The sequence below is a fragment of the Brachyhypopomus gauderio genome, chromosome 16 (genome assembly GCF_052324685.1).
Source record: "Brachyhypopomus gauderio isolate BG-103 chromosome 16, BGAUD_0.2, whole genome shotgun sequence".
In the NCBI taxonomy this organism is placed as follows: Eukaryota; Metazoa; Chordata; class Actinopteri; order Gymnotiformes; family Hypopomidae; genus Brachyhypopomus; species Brachyhypopomus gauderio.
The window spans coordinates 3,993,440-4,009,073 of record NC_135226.1 but is presented as its reverse complement, the minus strand read 5'-3'; the positions used below and the strand labels follow the sequence as shown (position 1 = coordinate 4,009,073).

Sequence of the window (15,634 nt, the reverse complement as noted above, 5' to 3'; positions counted from 1 at the left end):
CTCCGAGAACACCTCCTCCCTCCCCGAGAACACCTCCTCCCTCCCCCGGAGAACACCTCCTCCCTCCCCCGCGAACACCTCCTCCCTCCCTCGCTCTCCCGCCGCACACCCTCCTCCCCCGAGAACACCTCCTCCCTCCCCACGAACACCTCCTCCTCCCCTCTGCGAACACCTCCCTCCCTCCCCGAGAACACCTCCTCCCTCCCCACGAACACCTCCTCCCTCCCCGAGAACACCTCCTCCCTCCCCGAGAACACCTCCTCCCTCCCCGGACGACACCTCCTCCTCCCCACGAACACCTCCTCCCTCCCCGAGAACACCTCCCTCCCCTCCCGAGTACACCTCCTCCCTCCCCACGAACACCTCCTCCCTCCCCGAGAACACCTCCTCCCTCCCCGAGAACACCTCCTCCCTCCCGAGTACACCTCCTCCCTCCCCGAGTACACCTCCTCCCTCCCCACGAACACCTCCTCCCTCCCCGAGAACACCTCCTCCCTCCCGGCGAACACCTCCTCCCTCCCCGCGAACACCTCCTCCCTCCCCGCGAACACCTCCTCCCTCCCCGAGAACACCTCCTCCCTCCCCGAGAACACCTCCTCCCCTCCCCTCGAACACCTCCTCCCTCCCCTGCGAACACCTCCTCCCCTCCCCACGAACACCTCCCTCCCCGAGCGAAAGCCATTTGGGACACAGGTTTTGTGTAGTAAAAGAGTGGGAGTGGGCCGATTCTGAGAAGAGGCTTCAGTAAGGCCGCCCAGCCCGAGCGTCTCACTGCACGTCATGCGCTGCACTTCAAGTCTCTCCAAAACCACACTGCTCTAGTAGGGCGGTTAGATGCAAATTTCCTGTAGCGTACTGAGGAGGGTGAAGAGGATGCACCATGCATGGCAAACGAGCACAAGGTCACCCAAACACCCAACACCAGTGCGGTGGCGGTCATCGGAGCGGGGGGAGCGTGCTGCTAGCACACTGCTGCTTTAACGGATAAATGTCTCATCTCTCGCCAAGCCTGCCCAATAATCAATTGCATGAATGACAATAGGACCTCCACATGCGCTCTCTGCATTTTTAATTTGACAGCCGCAGACCAGAATGCGATATGCTTGATATAAGGTTTCATCTCTCCCTGGGAGAGACTGACGTGTCAGTTCATCTGGCAGGCAAAGTGCTCACTCCGAGAGCCGTATACTCCCTGAAGGAGCGCCGCTCTGCTCCCTCACTCAGGACATGTTTTCTAATTTTGGGGGTGGAGTGTGTGTGTGTGTGTGTGTGTGTGCGTGGATGTATAGCGGGGTTACACTGTGGAGAACTGGGAGATGAGCTAACACCCAATTCATCTGACGAAACTTGGCTCGGGTGCACCAGGCCGAACCCCCATCTAAACGCCATCTTAAAGATTCATGGCTTGAACTTCAGCCTGACGCTGGCAAAGAGCAATCTAAATGGGTTCCTTATTTATAGGGCACCGTAAGCTAGTTCAAACCAACTCATCATTTCAAAAAGAAGAGAGAGTCCTATTCAACATATTTTTGGGGGGATTTATAGTAAAAGCTCTCCATCTACACAATCTTTGCAACCTCTCATTTGAGTGCAGCGTATTTAATGAATGTAATTCAGAACACATTAGTACAGAATCCCTGGCTTTCAGCAGATCAACAATGCTACCTAATAATTACAGCACTGTCCAATCAAACCCAAGGCAGGAGGTTCATAGGAGTCCTATATAACCCACCATGTCTCACTCAACTCCTCAGTATGCAGGGAAACGCTACATTTGTGCAGGAGTGTGGGAGTTAGGGGAATCTGCTACTGGCCAGTGTCGTCTAAACAGCGTGCACAAGCAAGCGCCATCGCCTCCTGAACCTCGGCTGGGCTGTAGGGCCCGAACAAAGTTCCATCAGTATGGAGGCCACGTGCGTCTGGGACCAGCAGCACTTGGTACCCATTTAACTGGTGCGGCAGTGGCCACAATGGAGAGTGTGTGTTCTAGCAGACTGGGCCTGCTCACTCCTCCCCTCATTACAGTGTGTGTAAGGACCACGGACAACCACGAGGAGCGTTCACACGTGGGTGTGTGTGCAATCCCTGTCGTTTCTACCGGACCACGGTGGAGCTGAAAAGACAAACATTTTCAAAATCAAAGTACTCGATCGTTGTGATGGGCATGTTTTGATTTTACTGCTCACCGAATCAGATTTTTCACTAATTTAATTTAACCTGAGAAGCTGATTGTACCCTGATCACAGCTCATCTGACCTCTGCGTGGGGTTCAGTAATATAAGAATTTAAAAGAATCACTACAGATATTGAAGTTTGTAAAGGTTTGTAGAGTGTGGACGCTACCAGTGCCAAGCGGGTGTAACTCCTGTACTGGGAGCAGCTGTAAGTGTGTTCTACACTCTTGAGAACACAACCCAACCTGTATTGGACGTGAACAGTGCACATATCCCTAACCAAATATTTGCCTAAAGGCACAGAAGCGCAGCAACGAGACAACCTAACCTCAATAATTAAACAGCGCCACAGCTGGCCTGAAGGGGGGCATTAAATCTAGCGCACGCAGGAAGGAGGAGCAGGACTCGTCCAATACCTGCAGGCACATTTTCAGATCCAGACAAAAGGAACGAAAGCTTTTTAGCCCAAAGCTAGAGAGTGAGATGCAGTAGTGATGAATACTGCCCTCCATCTCGCCTGTGTGTTGAGACTAATTATTACTGACATCTTACATGTCAACCGCCAAAGTTTACAGGAAGTCTCAGGAAAAAAAACCCTCACCAAAGAGGATCCTTTAGGCAACTGGGTTCGGGGTCCGAATGCCAGTGTGATGGTGAGATAAATAAATAAAGCGATATGGTGGACAGGAATGACACACCACGAGTGGCCTTTGTCTCTGTGTGGGTCACCAGAGAAAGAGGCTTTCAGTGCAAAACAAGCTAATGGCATTGGCAGCATGTGAGCCACACAGAGACCCCCCCCCCCCCCCCACCCCGACCCCTCCTCCAACATCCCAACAGGACACATCCTGCTGAACACCATTAACTCATGCATGAGTCCTCCGAGACAGTCAAGCCACACACACGCACGCAGACACACACACGCAGACACACACACACACGCAGACACACACACACACACGCAGACACACACACACACACGCAGACACACACACACAGACGTCAAAAGAGACGAACTGAGCAAGAGCACAACAGCAGGAAAGAGAGGAAGAGAGAGAGCATAAGCGGAAGGACTTCAGACGGGGGAGGAGAGATGCTGAGAGAGTGCAGGAAGGGAGCGTTTCCCCCTCAGAGGGGTGGAGGAGGGTGGAGGAGGGGTGGTGCTGGGGGTATTCGTGCAGTGGCGCCTGTGTCTCGGGGAGGGCCAGGATACGCACCCAACAGGAAATAAACAGCAGTAAAAATCTATTTCCCCCACACACTCATGCACCCGCAGCAGTAACACGAAAACTAACCCTCCAACACACATTCCACCCCCACCTGCACAAAAAAAACTTTGCAAAAGTCTCACACACACACACACACACACACACACACACACACACACACAGATCTAACCCACTCACCTGCGTGTGAGGCACTTGGTGGCAGGGTGGAGGTGAGGGGTGTGTGGGGGCCCAGCTGGTGGGCTGTGGTGGGGGGGATCCCTGGTGTGGCACCGCCAGGTGCGTCTGGGAGACGGGCAGGGCGGGGCACACCTGCTGCAGCTGGAAGGGGAGGGAGGGTCCCTGCAGCTGGGGGAGGAGCCTCTGCTCCTGCAGGCCCTGAGCGTCCGCCCCCCCCGGGGGCCGTCCCTGAGCCCCCGCCCTGTGGTTGGGGGACAGAGCCGCGTACATGGGTGTGGGGTTGGGGTGCTGGGCGTGGGGCAGCTGCTGACCCGGGGTAAGGGGGCCCGGGCACCTCTGCGGATGGGCCATGCCACCCTGGGGTTGGTGCGGGACTCCGGGGTAGCCGCCCACGTCGGGCCCCAGGCCGGCGCTGGGGGGGGCGGGCCTGCTGGGGCGGGGGCGTGGCCAGGCTCCTCATGGGGGACACGGAGGGGGGGGAGCCGTAGGAGCCCTGAGGCGGGGGGGGCGAGGTGCGGCTGTATTTTGGGCTGTGGTGGGGGGGGCTGGTTCTGTGCCGCGTGCATAGGCTGGGGGGGCATTTGGTTGAGGTGGAGGGGTTGCTGGTGCATGGCTCCCTGGGGGGGGCCGGGCGCGGTGTAGCGCTGGGGGCCCCCGGGCCCCGTGTAGCGCTGCACCTGGGCGGGGGGGGCCGCTGGGGTTGCCGTTGCTGCTGGTGTTGGTGTTGGTAAGGCTGATGTTGGGACTCATCCCTGAAGTGTTGGCCAGGCCCGGGTTGAGGCCCCCGTATTGAGGGTAGGGGGGGTACTGCCCTGAGCTGCTTACAGTGTTGCTGGACACGGGCTGGGCGCTGATGTTGAAGCCCAGGCCCTGGTGGCTCCGCCCACCCATCACCTGCTGCGTTTGCTGGGTTTGCTGCGGCTGCCTGGACGGGCTCGGTGGGAAGGGCGAGGCGTGGCCCGACACCGGGTCCGGGTGCACGGCTCCCTGCGGCGTCCGGTGGAGGAACTGCGGCCCGGCCGGCTGGTGCTGCTGGGCCGTCTGTGCCGGGTGGCGCATGCCGGCGTTCTGCTGCAGGCCCACGTGGCCCATGAAGCGGCCGGCCTCCTGCGGCAGGGCCTGGGGGAAGTGGTTCATTCTGGGGGGGGTCTGCGTCTGGTTGTGGCCCTGCATGGCGTAGTCTCCCCGGCCCATGTAGGGCGCCATCTGGTGGCCGTGCGCCTGCTGGTGGGGGGGCGGCTGGGCCGGGGGGGCCGGCTGCTGCTGCTGCTGCTGCTGCTGAAAGGGGGGGGCGGTTCTGCTCGGGCACCTGCATGGCCTGAGCACCCCAGGCCCCGCCGTCCGGATACGACTGGCCCCGGCCCTCGCCCGGCGCCCCCGGGTAGACGTGGTGTGGCCCGCCGGACCCCGGGGCTCCGTGGTATCGGGAGTGAGGGGAGGACATGCCGTTGACGGGCCCGTTGGCCATCATGCGGCCCCCCTGCTGCTCCATCGGGTGCATCTTGTGCTGCTCGTACTGACCAAAGTGGTCGTAGTGGTGGGCGAGTTTGGGCTGGCTGGGCACGGCGGGGGGTGGAGAGGTGCAGCTGCCCGTAGCCCTGGTGCTCGTGGCCCATGGGCTGACCCATGGTGCCGGCCTGGCCTTGGGGGTAGCCACAGTCCCCGAGACCCTCCAGCCCATCGGAGAACAGGTTCCCTTCATCCCCAAAGAGGCTCATCATGCCCTGGTCGGCCATGGCGGCTGGCTGGCCCGGCGGTGCGGGGCTCGGGACGGGGAGCGTGCGCTCACGCCGGGGTGAATGTCCTCGAGGATGATAATCTGCTAACTAATCTGCAGCATGTCACTCCAGATTCCCTTAATTCTCTCAGAGAACGCAGTGTCAGGCAAAGTCCGGTTACTGCACCTAGAGAAAGAGAGGGGGGGGGGGAGAGAGAGAGAGAGAGAGAGAGAGAGAGAGAGAGAGAGAGAGAGAGAGAGAGAGAGAGAGAGAGAGAGAGAGAGAGAGAGAGAGAGAGAGAGAGAGTTAGCAAACAGTTCTAGATAAGAGCTTCTCCATTCTGTTGTCCACTTCAAACTGGACTCCATTACATCTTCAGCCAATGAGTCACAACAGTTGAGAGCAGGGAAGCTCCGCCCCCCCCCCCCCAACCCCTCCCCCTCAGTTAGGTCAGTTGTAACTGACTCTCAGCCTATAATCCCCTCCCCCTCCTTCTCCTCTTGCGTCCAAACAAAAGGACTAACACACAAAACACACACACGCGCACGCAGGCACACACAGAGCCCAAATTCATTCATTCTTTACAATTGGCCGTTGGTGGGGGAGAACAAAAGGGGGGGGGGGGGGTGTGAGGGTGGTGCCCCCCCAGCAGCTGCCGGGCCGGGCAGATGTGGGAACACAGGCCACCTGCTGGAGCCCGACCCACCGGCAGAACAGCACCGGCGTCTCAGGAGTGTGTGCACGTGCGGGCGTCCTCACACGGGTCCTGTACCGTGTAATCAGATGAGCAGGGGGAGTTATGGAGATGGGAGATAAACCAGGGGGGGGGGCTACTGGGGGGGGGGCAAGTATCTGCACGAGGACTGGATGTTCAAGTGAACCACAACTACTATTGTGAGTGTGAATACACACACACACACCTCAGTGTTGAGATGAGTGCATGCATGTGAAGAGCAGGGTGGGCAAGGAATGCACTCCCCCCTACACACACACACACACACACACACACACACACACACACACACACACAGGGCTCCTCCTCCTGCTCATTGGGCCCCCTCCCCCAGCCCTCCTGTTCTCTGCTCCACTCTTACATCAATCAGCCGGGGGGGGGGGGGGTGTGTGATGGGGGGCGGGGCTACAGCTACGGCCACTTGCATGGACATCAGACACAGAGCTGAGAACACGACGCCTCGCCCTTGATTACATAAAGAGTCTTCCTGCCACAGATCATGGGGAGAGACAAAGGGGCGAGAACTTCCCATCCATAATGAGCGTCATGACAGACTTCCTGTAAGGCCACATCACAGCCACTTTAAAACTCACCACACAAGTTGCACAACAGGCCACACGTTATGAAACATATTGTGAACTACAGAAGACCAACTCGGCACAAGTCTGCGCGTGAACAAACGGGTCTGTCTCACTCGTAAAGCTCAGATGTAGTAAAAACTTCCTTCAACCACAGGACAGTCAGCACAGCGTCTACTGGCCTCCAGGTGGGGGAGACCACGGGGTGACTGGGATCAGCAGCTGTAAATGAGGGCGGGGCCTGTGTAACGGGGGCGGGGCCAGCAGCCACAGCATGGGGCTTTACAGCAGGAAGAAGAGTTACCCCCGCCGTTCTCAACACCGCAACCATAAATCATAGCCCCTTCACAAGACACTGCTGCTACGGCAACTGCATGCATGCACGTGCGCACACACACACACACCACGTGTGTGCACATACCCACAAACACACCTGCCAGGACACACGCAAGACAGGGAGAAGGCACGCGCACACACACACACACACACCTACTCACACACACGCGGGACAGGGAGGTAGGGCTGCCACAAACGATTATTTTTATAGTCGACTAATCGCAGATTAATTTTTATGATTAGTCAACTAATCGGATCATACGTTAATTTAACATAAAAAATACAGCTTATCGCACTAGAATGCAACTGCTATTATATAACCATCATTAGATTTCAGATATATGCTAACTAAAAACAGGGCCGGAGTGGGACGCTTTTTCAGCCCGGGAGTTTCATGCCCAAATCCGGCCCAAAATTATTTTTCCATCCCAATCGGCCCAAACTAGAGACTGACATGAGCCGGCCCATCGGGAATCCTCCCGAATCTCCCGATTAGCCACTCCGGCTCTGACTAAAAATAAAAAATTAAGATCATAGTTCATAAAATAGTTTTTTTTTTCTTTCATTTGTCTCTGGCATCAAACTTAGCTACATTTTAAATCAAATTAGGTAGGTACCTGAAACTAAGGAATTATTCACAAAAATAAAGTTTTGGTCTCACTGACATTACAGAAAACACATGAATGCATGCTAAGGCTAATGAAACAAATCGCCATCACTAATGTTAACTTTTACAGCTACCATGATAAGTAAGTACTAAGTTAACGCTCTATTTATGCTAACTTTAGCAGCTAACTAGCGATTTAGATTACAGAGATGACGGTCCCTCTTCATCATTGTCACAATAAGCCACAACATGCTTCAGGTGCTCGTACATCGCGGTTGTGCTGCCGTGGAAGGAAAGTTCTGCCTTGCAGATATTGCACGCGTTTCGGAACCCGGTTACGGAAAATGATCCCACACTTTTGAGTCCCGTAGCCGGGTAGCCATGATACCAGTCTGTATAACGTCCTGGGATGTCGTCCACTGTCTACCCCGGTTTCCACTACTACGACGCAGCAGTTTGGAGGAAAAAAAAAACGACGCATCGACTATTAAATTAGTTGTCGACTATTAAAATAGTTGACATAATCGTGACTAGTCGACTAATCATGGCAGCCCTACAGGGAGGCATGCGCGTGCACACACACACACACACGCACACACGCACACACGCACACCCCTACGCGGGACAGGGAGGAGGCTGCAGTGCGTGGGGAGACCCAACCCCAGTGATCAGATGTGATGTTTAAGCCGGCTGGCCGCTCACCTAATTCACTGTGGAGAGTGACAGCTGGGGCAGGTGCCAGGCTTGCTGCCCCACTCCACGCCCCCTGGGGGCAAGAAGAGGGGAGCACACACCCCACAGCCACACACAACCAGAGCGCCGTGACGCAAGGACTGACTCAACAACACACACACACACACACACACACACACCCCACACACAAATGCGTAGAGCAACGTTTGTCTGTGTTGGCCCCGTGAGGGAGATTCTTCCATGAGTGCAGACACGTGGCAGTGAAGACTACACCCACTGTGTGCTCCAACAGTTATCACTACACATTCCTCTGGAGGCCATAAAGCTGCTAACGGCCATCTCACCATACTTCACTCATGCCAACATCTAACCTACCTGAGCTCCAGAAGCATACAATACAACCTCTTACAGGTGAGCGTTACGGACAGAACTAAGACTAAACCCACCGTCAAACATCATCTTTAAAGGGGTCAGTTAGGTCCCTAATAAATGCTGGTTTCACAAGGAGATTCCAACTACAGCTGTAGAGCAGGAGTTGACCCCTTGTGCCACGTCCACTGGTGCTGAGCAGGTTGTCCACGTTACGGTTCACTGTGAGTTTGAATGGAGAGCAACCTGAACACGTTCACCACGGCTTTCACCACCAACACGTCTCAAACGCCACCACGCTGCACACAAATCCACTCAAATCTTCATCACTATTATTCTGTCCTCAGAAGTGGTCAAAGTGGGCCAGTGACCCCGAGATTTTCGCAGGGGCCATCGTACAGACCACACAGAGCCATTCACCGTCTCAATATTGCTGCTGTCGTCATAGCGAACAACCAGATAACATCACTGTAACCATGACGACATGAAAAACGGCCCAGATCATCTGTAGATCGTGGAATAAAGCTGCATTTCAACTAACAAAAACCTGATTGGTAACATGTGGATCAGCACTCGTCTGCATTAAGCAGGAAGACTAACTGACGGGCTTTCTGCAGTCTGCAGAAAGTAGGAAGAAAGACCACAAACAGAATCCACAGCCTCTACCGGGCCTGATCAACAGACCACCACTGGAGCAACTTCTTGTGGACCAGTAGCTGAGGAGAATATTCAGATCTAATCTTCTGCTGAAGCTCTTTGAGAGCCGACGGCACACGTGACGAGGGCCATCGTCACAGATGCTAACTGATTATCTGCAGTCACGTGGGTTTCTTGGACAAGCTGATGTGCACTGCACCTGCGTATGGCTTAAAGGAATACAGCACTGGGACACGCCGACGGAGCTAACACACAACACTGGGCCCATTTAGAATGATGCAAATAAGATCATGTCAACCTGCAACCTATAGTCTTTGTGACGTTTCCCTCCATAAGTCAACATAAATATTCTCGCGTTCGTTACGTTCCCTCAGCCGATTTGGGCACCAAGTAAAACCAAAACACTGAAATTGAAAGGACATTACAATTGAAAATCAAGGTATATTCACAATTACAATGGTATTTATAGAAAGATAATTCTCCAAATATCATTTCATAGCTTTAAATAAACTTCATACTTCCATCTTAGATCCATCTGCCCCCTCGCTCCCTTCACTAGCTCCCTTCACTAGCTCCCTTCACCTGCCGACCCGTTTCAGCCACAACCAGTAGAAGAGCCTAAAGCTGCAGGAGGCGGAGCCTAACCATGCCAAGGTGAGTGCCCTACAGAGCTGGCAGCACAGTAAGGTCAGGGAGGGGCAGGAGGTGGGGGAGGGGCCCGAGTGTGTGTGATTGCAGTCATTAACACTGCCTACCTCTTTAATGCACTCTGCTAGTAAAGTCACTGATTAACCAATCCTGCCTCCACCATTTCCCCAGTTCAGAGGGCGCTTTAAGCCCAGCGAGGAGAGCGGCGTGTGGGCCCACCTGCGGTTCTGCGCCCTCTCTCCCTGCTCTGATCTTCGCTCACAGAAGGTGCGTGGTGGAAGTGGGGGGGGGGGGGGGGGGGGGTCATCAACCACACACACCAGCAGCACGCCCTTTATTCCACCACGCTGCTGTCTAGCAACCCCCACAAGAGTCAGCTAGTGCAGCTGGGCATAATTTATAAGGGGGGGGGGGGGGGGTCAGAGTGAACACATTGTGTACTTGGGCAGAGGGGGTGGGGGAGTGTATCTATGGTGAGCAACTCAGCACAAAAGACAGCATGAGTGTGACACAGGATGCAAGGAGTGGGGGTGTGTGTGTGTGTGTGTGTGTGTGTGTGGAGTCAGAGCTGCATGGTTGAGTGTGCAGCTCAGCAGCTCTACGCTTGCCCTCCTCATTAAATAGGCGAGAGCTGTTAGTCACCAGCAGCTAAACGTGCACACGCACGTCTGCGAGCGGAAGGGCAGGACCAGCGTACTACCAGAACAGTTCACCGGGCCGAGTCCTGCACTCTTACGGTCCAGAACCACCAGACCCACAAAGGGGACCGGGATCTGCATGGAGAGGGAACTATGACCTTCCCTTCAAGGGCCTGGAATCACCCGGGCTGCCTCTCCGCCCAAACAAGTGCCACAGGCCCAGCAGGCCATGGGCCTCCACGGCGCCCCCCGCCTCCAGGAGTAGGAACAGCATGGGGCAATAAGAAAAGAAGAAGTGTTTTGATTATTCAGCGTTAGTGTGCAGATAAAGGCCTAAAACACCCCGAGCCTTGCCTGGTAATCTTGTTTTGTGATGGCGTGTGGATATCGGAACGGGGCTCGGCACCTCTGGGCCTGTAGTCATGCACCATGTTGAGGCAGTGAAGGGATTCACAGGAAGTTTTACCAGATGAACTTCCTGTCATGGATGTCTGGACAGTTAGACTCTTGACTAAGAGAGTAAAGACATTTCCTCTAAATATTTTAACTTGATATCAGCAGACTACAGGCTATTCATAGTGAGTGGTGCATTTTAATGTTCTGAATGACAAATTTTACTCCAACTTGCACACAAAAATGCATTTAATTCCACACCTGATCCAGATACTAGTGGCAAGTGTCTAGTTTTGGTTTCAGGTTTAGTTTTTCCATCCAATAAACCAGTAGCAGCACTTCTTCAAACACAAGCCATACCAATGAATCACAAGAGAATGTCCAGTACACAGAGTGATGACACACACAATGTACTCCAGGCATGGAGGTGTGATTAGAGGCCAGACGCTGGTCTGAGCTTCTCCCTCAGGGTAGATGGTTTCTTACGGCTGCGCATCCCGAGGGCCTTTTGCCTACCTATAGTCGCCTGGGGCAGAGAAATTACCCCGGGAGGGGAGGGGGTAGTCGGTGCGTTTACCCACGGTGCAGCGCTGCAGTCAGGCTAATGCATGGAGGGAGGTTGCAGGAATTATTTAGACGTAAATGGAGATGTAAAAGTGTTGGCCAGTAAACACTGTGGTGTAAACCGCTGGTGTGGATATGCACAGATTTAGAGAAATACCACATGTGGCATCTCTGAACGCAATACGTGTGAAGAACGACTGAGTGGAGTTGTTCTGTAGTACAAAACCAAACATCTGAAATTAGTTGCCTCTAAATCACATTCTTAAAATCAGAAAACACTGTTATCTTGTCCTTTTACACATTTTAACTTGAAACAAATGGGGGATTAATGCATATTCAAACATTTTTGACATATACTGTCTCAAACACTAAAACCTGAAAGGCTTTCATTACAATGTTACACTCAACCACTCTGACCTGTTCATCTAAAACCAATCCTCCATCTTCTCTGCAGAGGGGGGAGGGGGGGGAGAAAGAAGGCTGCTTGTTTTTGCAGTACAACAGGCCCTGCTAACCCTTGGCGGAGGGGGTGGGGCCAGAGTGTGTGTCGGGGGTGGGGCCAGAGTGTGTGTCGGGGGTGGTGCGGCGGGTCCAGTACCGTGCCTGACGTAGACTGAAAGCATGTCACAAATGCAACACACCAGCTTTGAAGCACAGCCTGATACCAAGGGGTGTTGGGGGTGGGAGCGTGTTTGACCCACATTCCTGGAAGACTACAGACTCAAGACATCACCAACACAACCCAGGCTTGGTTTCAAGTACATAGCATTCTGGATTTGATAAGTGATCAAACCCTTAATTCATGGTCATGTTACACAGAAGGCAAAGCGCAGACACACCACATTAATAGGGTTCATCAAGTGTAGTCTTGCCCCGATTACACAGTCAGGCAATGCACAGATAAACACAAACAAGTTAAAATACATTTAGAAAATATGAATAGATTAAAAAAACAGAAAATTCAATATACCTACTATACAAAAACTTTAAAAGAGATACCACACTAAAGAAATAAATGTCTTTCATTATGAGATTAAACAAACGAGAGACAGGAAACAAGCAGACAGCCCCCATCAAGTCGCATGTAGAAAGATTTCAATGGAGTTCATACCACGTCAAACAAGTCAAAATGGCCGACGCCAACCACAATTTCCCACCCGCTTTGATACCAGACGTCCTTTAAGCCCAAGGAGGCAACTACAATAAAGGGGCGGGGGAGATAATGTTGAAAGCAACATGTTGGAGTTGTGTTCTCTGTTTTGCCAGACCTCTAGAGATAAACCTCTTTCTGCATGGTGACACACACCTACATGATCACACTAGTGACCGATCTCCATCTTAAACTAAATACCCCAATATGCCTTTCGCCTAATTAACCACAGTCGTGTATTTGCATCCTAAGCCCAAGATGGAACCATCTGAGAATCAGATCACTAAATGCAGTTACAAAACACAGCCCAAAGCTCCTGATACAGTATGGAACTATGCACAGGACCACACACACACACACACACCAGACCTTTCTGTTTAAATCATCCCTTTTTCGGTCTCATTTAATTCAAATCAGGTTAGTTTGCACCATGTGTTCTTAAACCCAAATATGGAATGGGTCATATTAACCAATTATCCAACAAAATAAATGTTTAAATATACTTCAGAGTTGTTGGCCACTGTATTTCTAAATTCTCATGATAAAGCTGGTGGATGCTAAACGCTCTCATGTGCAGGTTGGGCACAAGTGTTACAACCCTGAACATCTGCAAACGGTCTCAGCAAGTGGGATTTAGGTTAATCTCCCACCTCTGAAATGGTTGCTGCTTTGGGGAGTTTTGTAGACGGGAGCTTAAACAGGGACATAATCTTCAGCGAGAAGATCTCACACCAACGTTATGAGCACCTGGACCACGAGGGGCACCCCGGACAGGTTCATCGCTGAAATATCAGAGATTGTACGGGCTGAAAACCACACTTACAGCAAATCAGATTAAAATCCTCACTCCGGTATGACTGCTACTATAAAAATCACTTTTGTTAAAGGAAGCACTTACAAATACATTTCTATAGGAGAACTTCACGCCTGAGGTCTGATCAGCACCTCAACTCGGTTCATGTTTTAGCGAATAACTCAAATGATTTCCACGTTAAATCCATCGAAACAACCGTGTATATTCGGGAGCCCCGACGTCGCACTGAACCGCCAACACGTGCAGGTAAAACGGCACTTCAGTAGAAACTTTTCCGCCGGAGAGAAGAGGAACGTCGCCCGCCTCAAACACTCCTGGAGCGGTCACAACTAGTGGACACGCCGCCGTAACCACACGAGGAGATACAGCCTCACATCTGAGGATCTGCCCGGGTGGACGGACACACACACACACACACACACACACACACACACACACACACACACACTAACGCTGCCATCTTAGGTTAAAGACCTTCAGAGGGGGCTAGGTGCAACAACCATACTACCCCGTCCAAACACATCGGTGGTTTAACGCACTGCTTTACCAACACACTTTAAACCTGTTTTTTAAACTTTCACTCTTCCACTATAAACTATATTAGTTTGTAAAGGTCGGACTGTTCACAGAAAGGCGACAGATGTCGCAGGTCGATATGCTCAGGTGTTTTTAGTAATAGTTCCTCATTTAGCTTCCAGCTACAGTAATAAATAAACTACACGTAGATCTGAGACGATGTTGCGACGTGAACACGATCGTAAACTTTGTGAAAACTCACCATATATGAAATAAGTGCGTTTAAATGAGCTTTGCGTTGAACAGTGTGTTTCCTATAACAAAGAGGTGGTGTTGGGGACACTGGTGCTGTAACGTGGTGTGTGTGGAGCTGCTGGGGACGAGGAAGACGCCGCTGCCCTTCATCACCCCACACCTTCACTCATCACGGTCCGGAGACCCACCAAACACCACACACATCCACAACACCTCAACACAACGTGATCTCAACAGTGTTTCAGCGCAGTTTAAAGGCACGATCACGCGTTTTCAGCCAAAGTTACACGGAAACTGGGACTGACCATCTGGTCTGAACCGTCCCCATCTACACGGTCCCGGTCCGGACCGGCGCGGCTCGATTCAAAACCAGCGAGTCCTACATAAATGTGCGCTTGTCCCCATATGAGGAGACCACGACCCAAACTGAAAGAGCAACTTTAATTCAGGTGTGGGGCTGGTCCAACACGGTGAAGCGGCGGGGCTCCCCCACCTCCACCTCGTGTCTCACCGACTCCAGCTCCGCTAACCAACATCTACACCTTCACCGAACTAAAGTTACACCACCGAACACACGGCAGCAGCTCCCACCACGACTCCTGCCCACCGAACAGGGACGGAGAGGTGATTTATTTACCCGGCCAAACGTTTCCGTAGCGCCCGGGACGGAGCGGCTCCTCACAATGCAGCCCGTCAGGAGCTAAACCGGCTAATGCTAACAAGTGAGCAGCCACTTTAAAGACCTTTGAAACGTTACACTAAAATAAAATACAACAAAAAAACAAAACAAAACCGGACCCCACGTAGACGTGTTTCTTATAAAACTATCAAATAAATAAACTTTCGCGGTTTGTTCGCGTCTCGAATTCATTGAAAACAAGTTAGACAAACTCTTTAAATTAGTTTTTTTTCCACGACTAAAAGTATAGAGAGCTCGCGCACGAGCTCGCGCTGATAAACAGATTCACTGGCCACGCGACGAGGCGCTAAACCGTCCTGAGAGAAACCAATTAGCCACCTAGCTACTTACCCTCTTCAACAAGGGTCAGTTTCTCGCAAATTAACTCCAAACAGCGTGTCCTGGAAATCCCTTCAAACGTGAGAATAAATGTTGAATTTCTGCTTCTGTGGGTACAGCCCGCGTCTCAGGTCCCAGACCTCGCCGACTCCGCTTCGCTCCTTTGTGCTAATTTCACTCAATCCGACTTTAATCGGACCGATCCGGGCGCTCGCGCTCTCGAGCCCTCTCCTCCAGACGCTCGCGCTCACCTCGCGCAGGGGGGCGCGTTCACGTTCACCTCGCGCAGGGGGCGCGTTCACGCTACACTAGATAAACATGCGTGCGCGTGAGTGACCTCGCCGGGCTTGTGACGCATGAGCATTTT

The 15,634-nt window shown here is 52.8% G+C and overlaps 1 protein-coding gene across 1 annotated transcript; it reads right to left on the bottom strand.

The window, feature by feature from the left end:
- Positions 1-3,401: 3,401 nt before the first annotated feature.
- Positions 3,402-15,598, bottom strand: chd7 (chromodomain helicase DNA binding protein 7). The gene is given in 7 exon segments (XM_076977414.1): positions 3,402-4,000; positions 4,002-4,088; positions 4,090-4,272; positions 4,274-4,810; positions 4,812-5,150; positions 5,152-5,484; positions 15,280-15,598. Coding segments are annotated over 6 exon segments (1,875 nt in total). The 5' UTR covers positions 5,317-5,484; positions 15,280-15,598; the 3' UTR covers positions 3,402-3,436.
- Between the last annotated feature and the right edge of the window lie 36 nt (positions 15,599-15,634).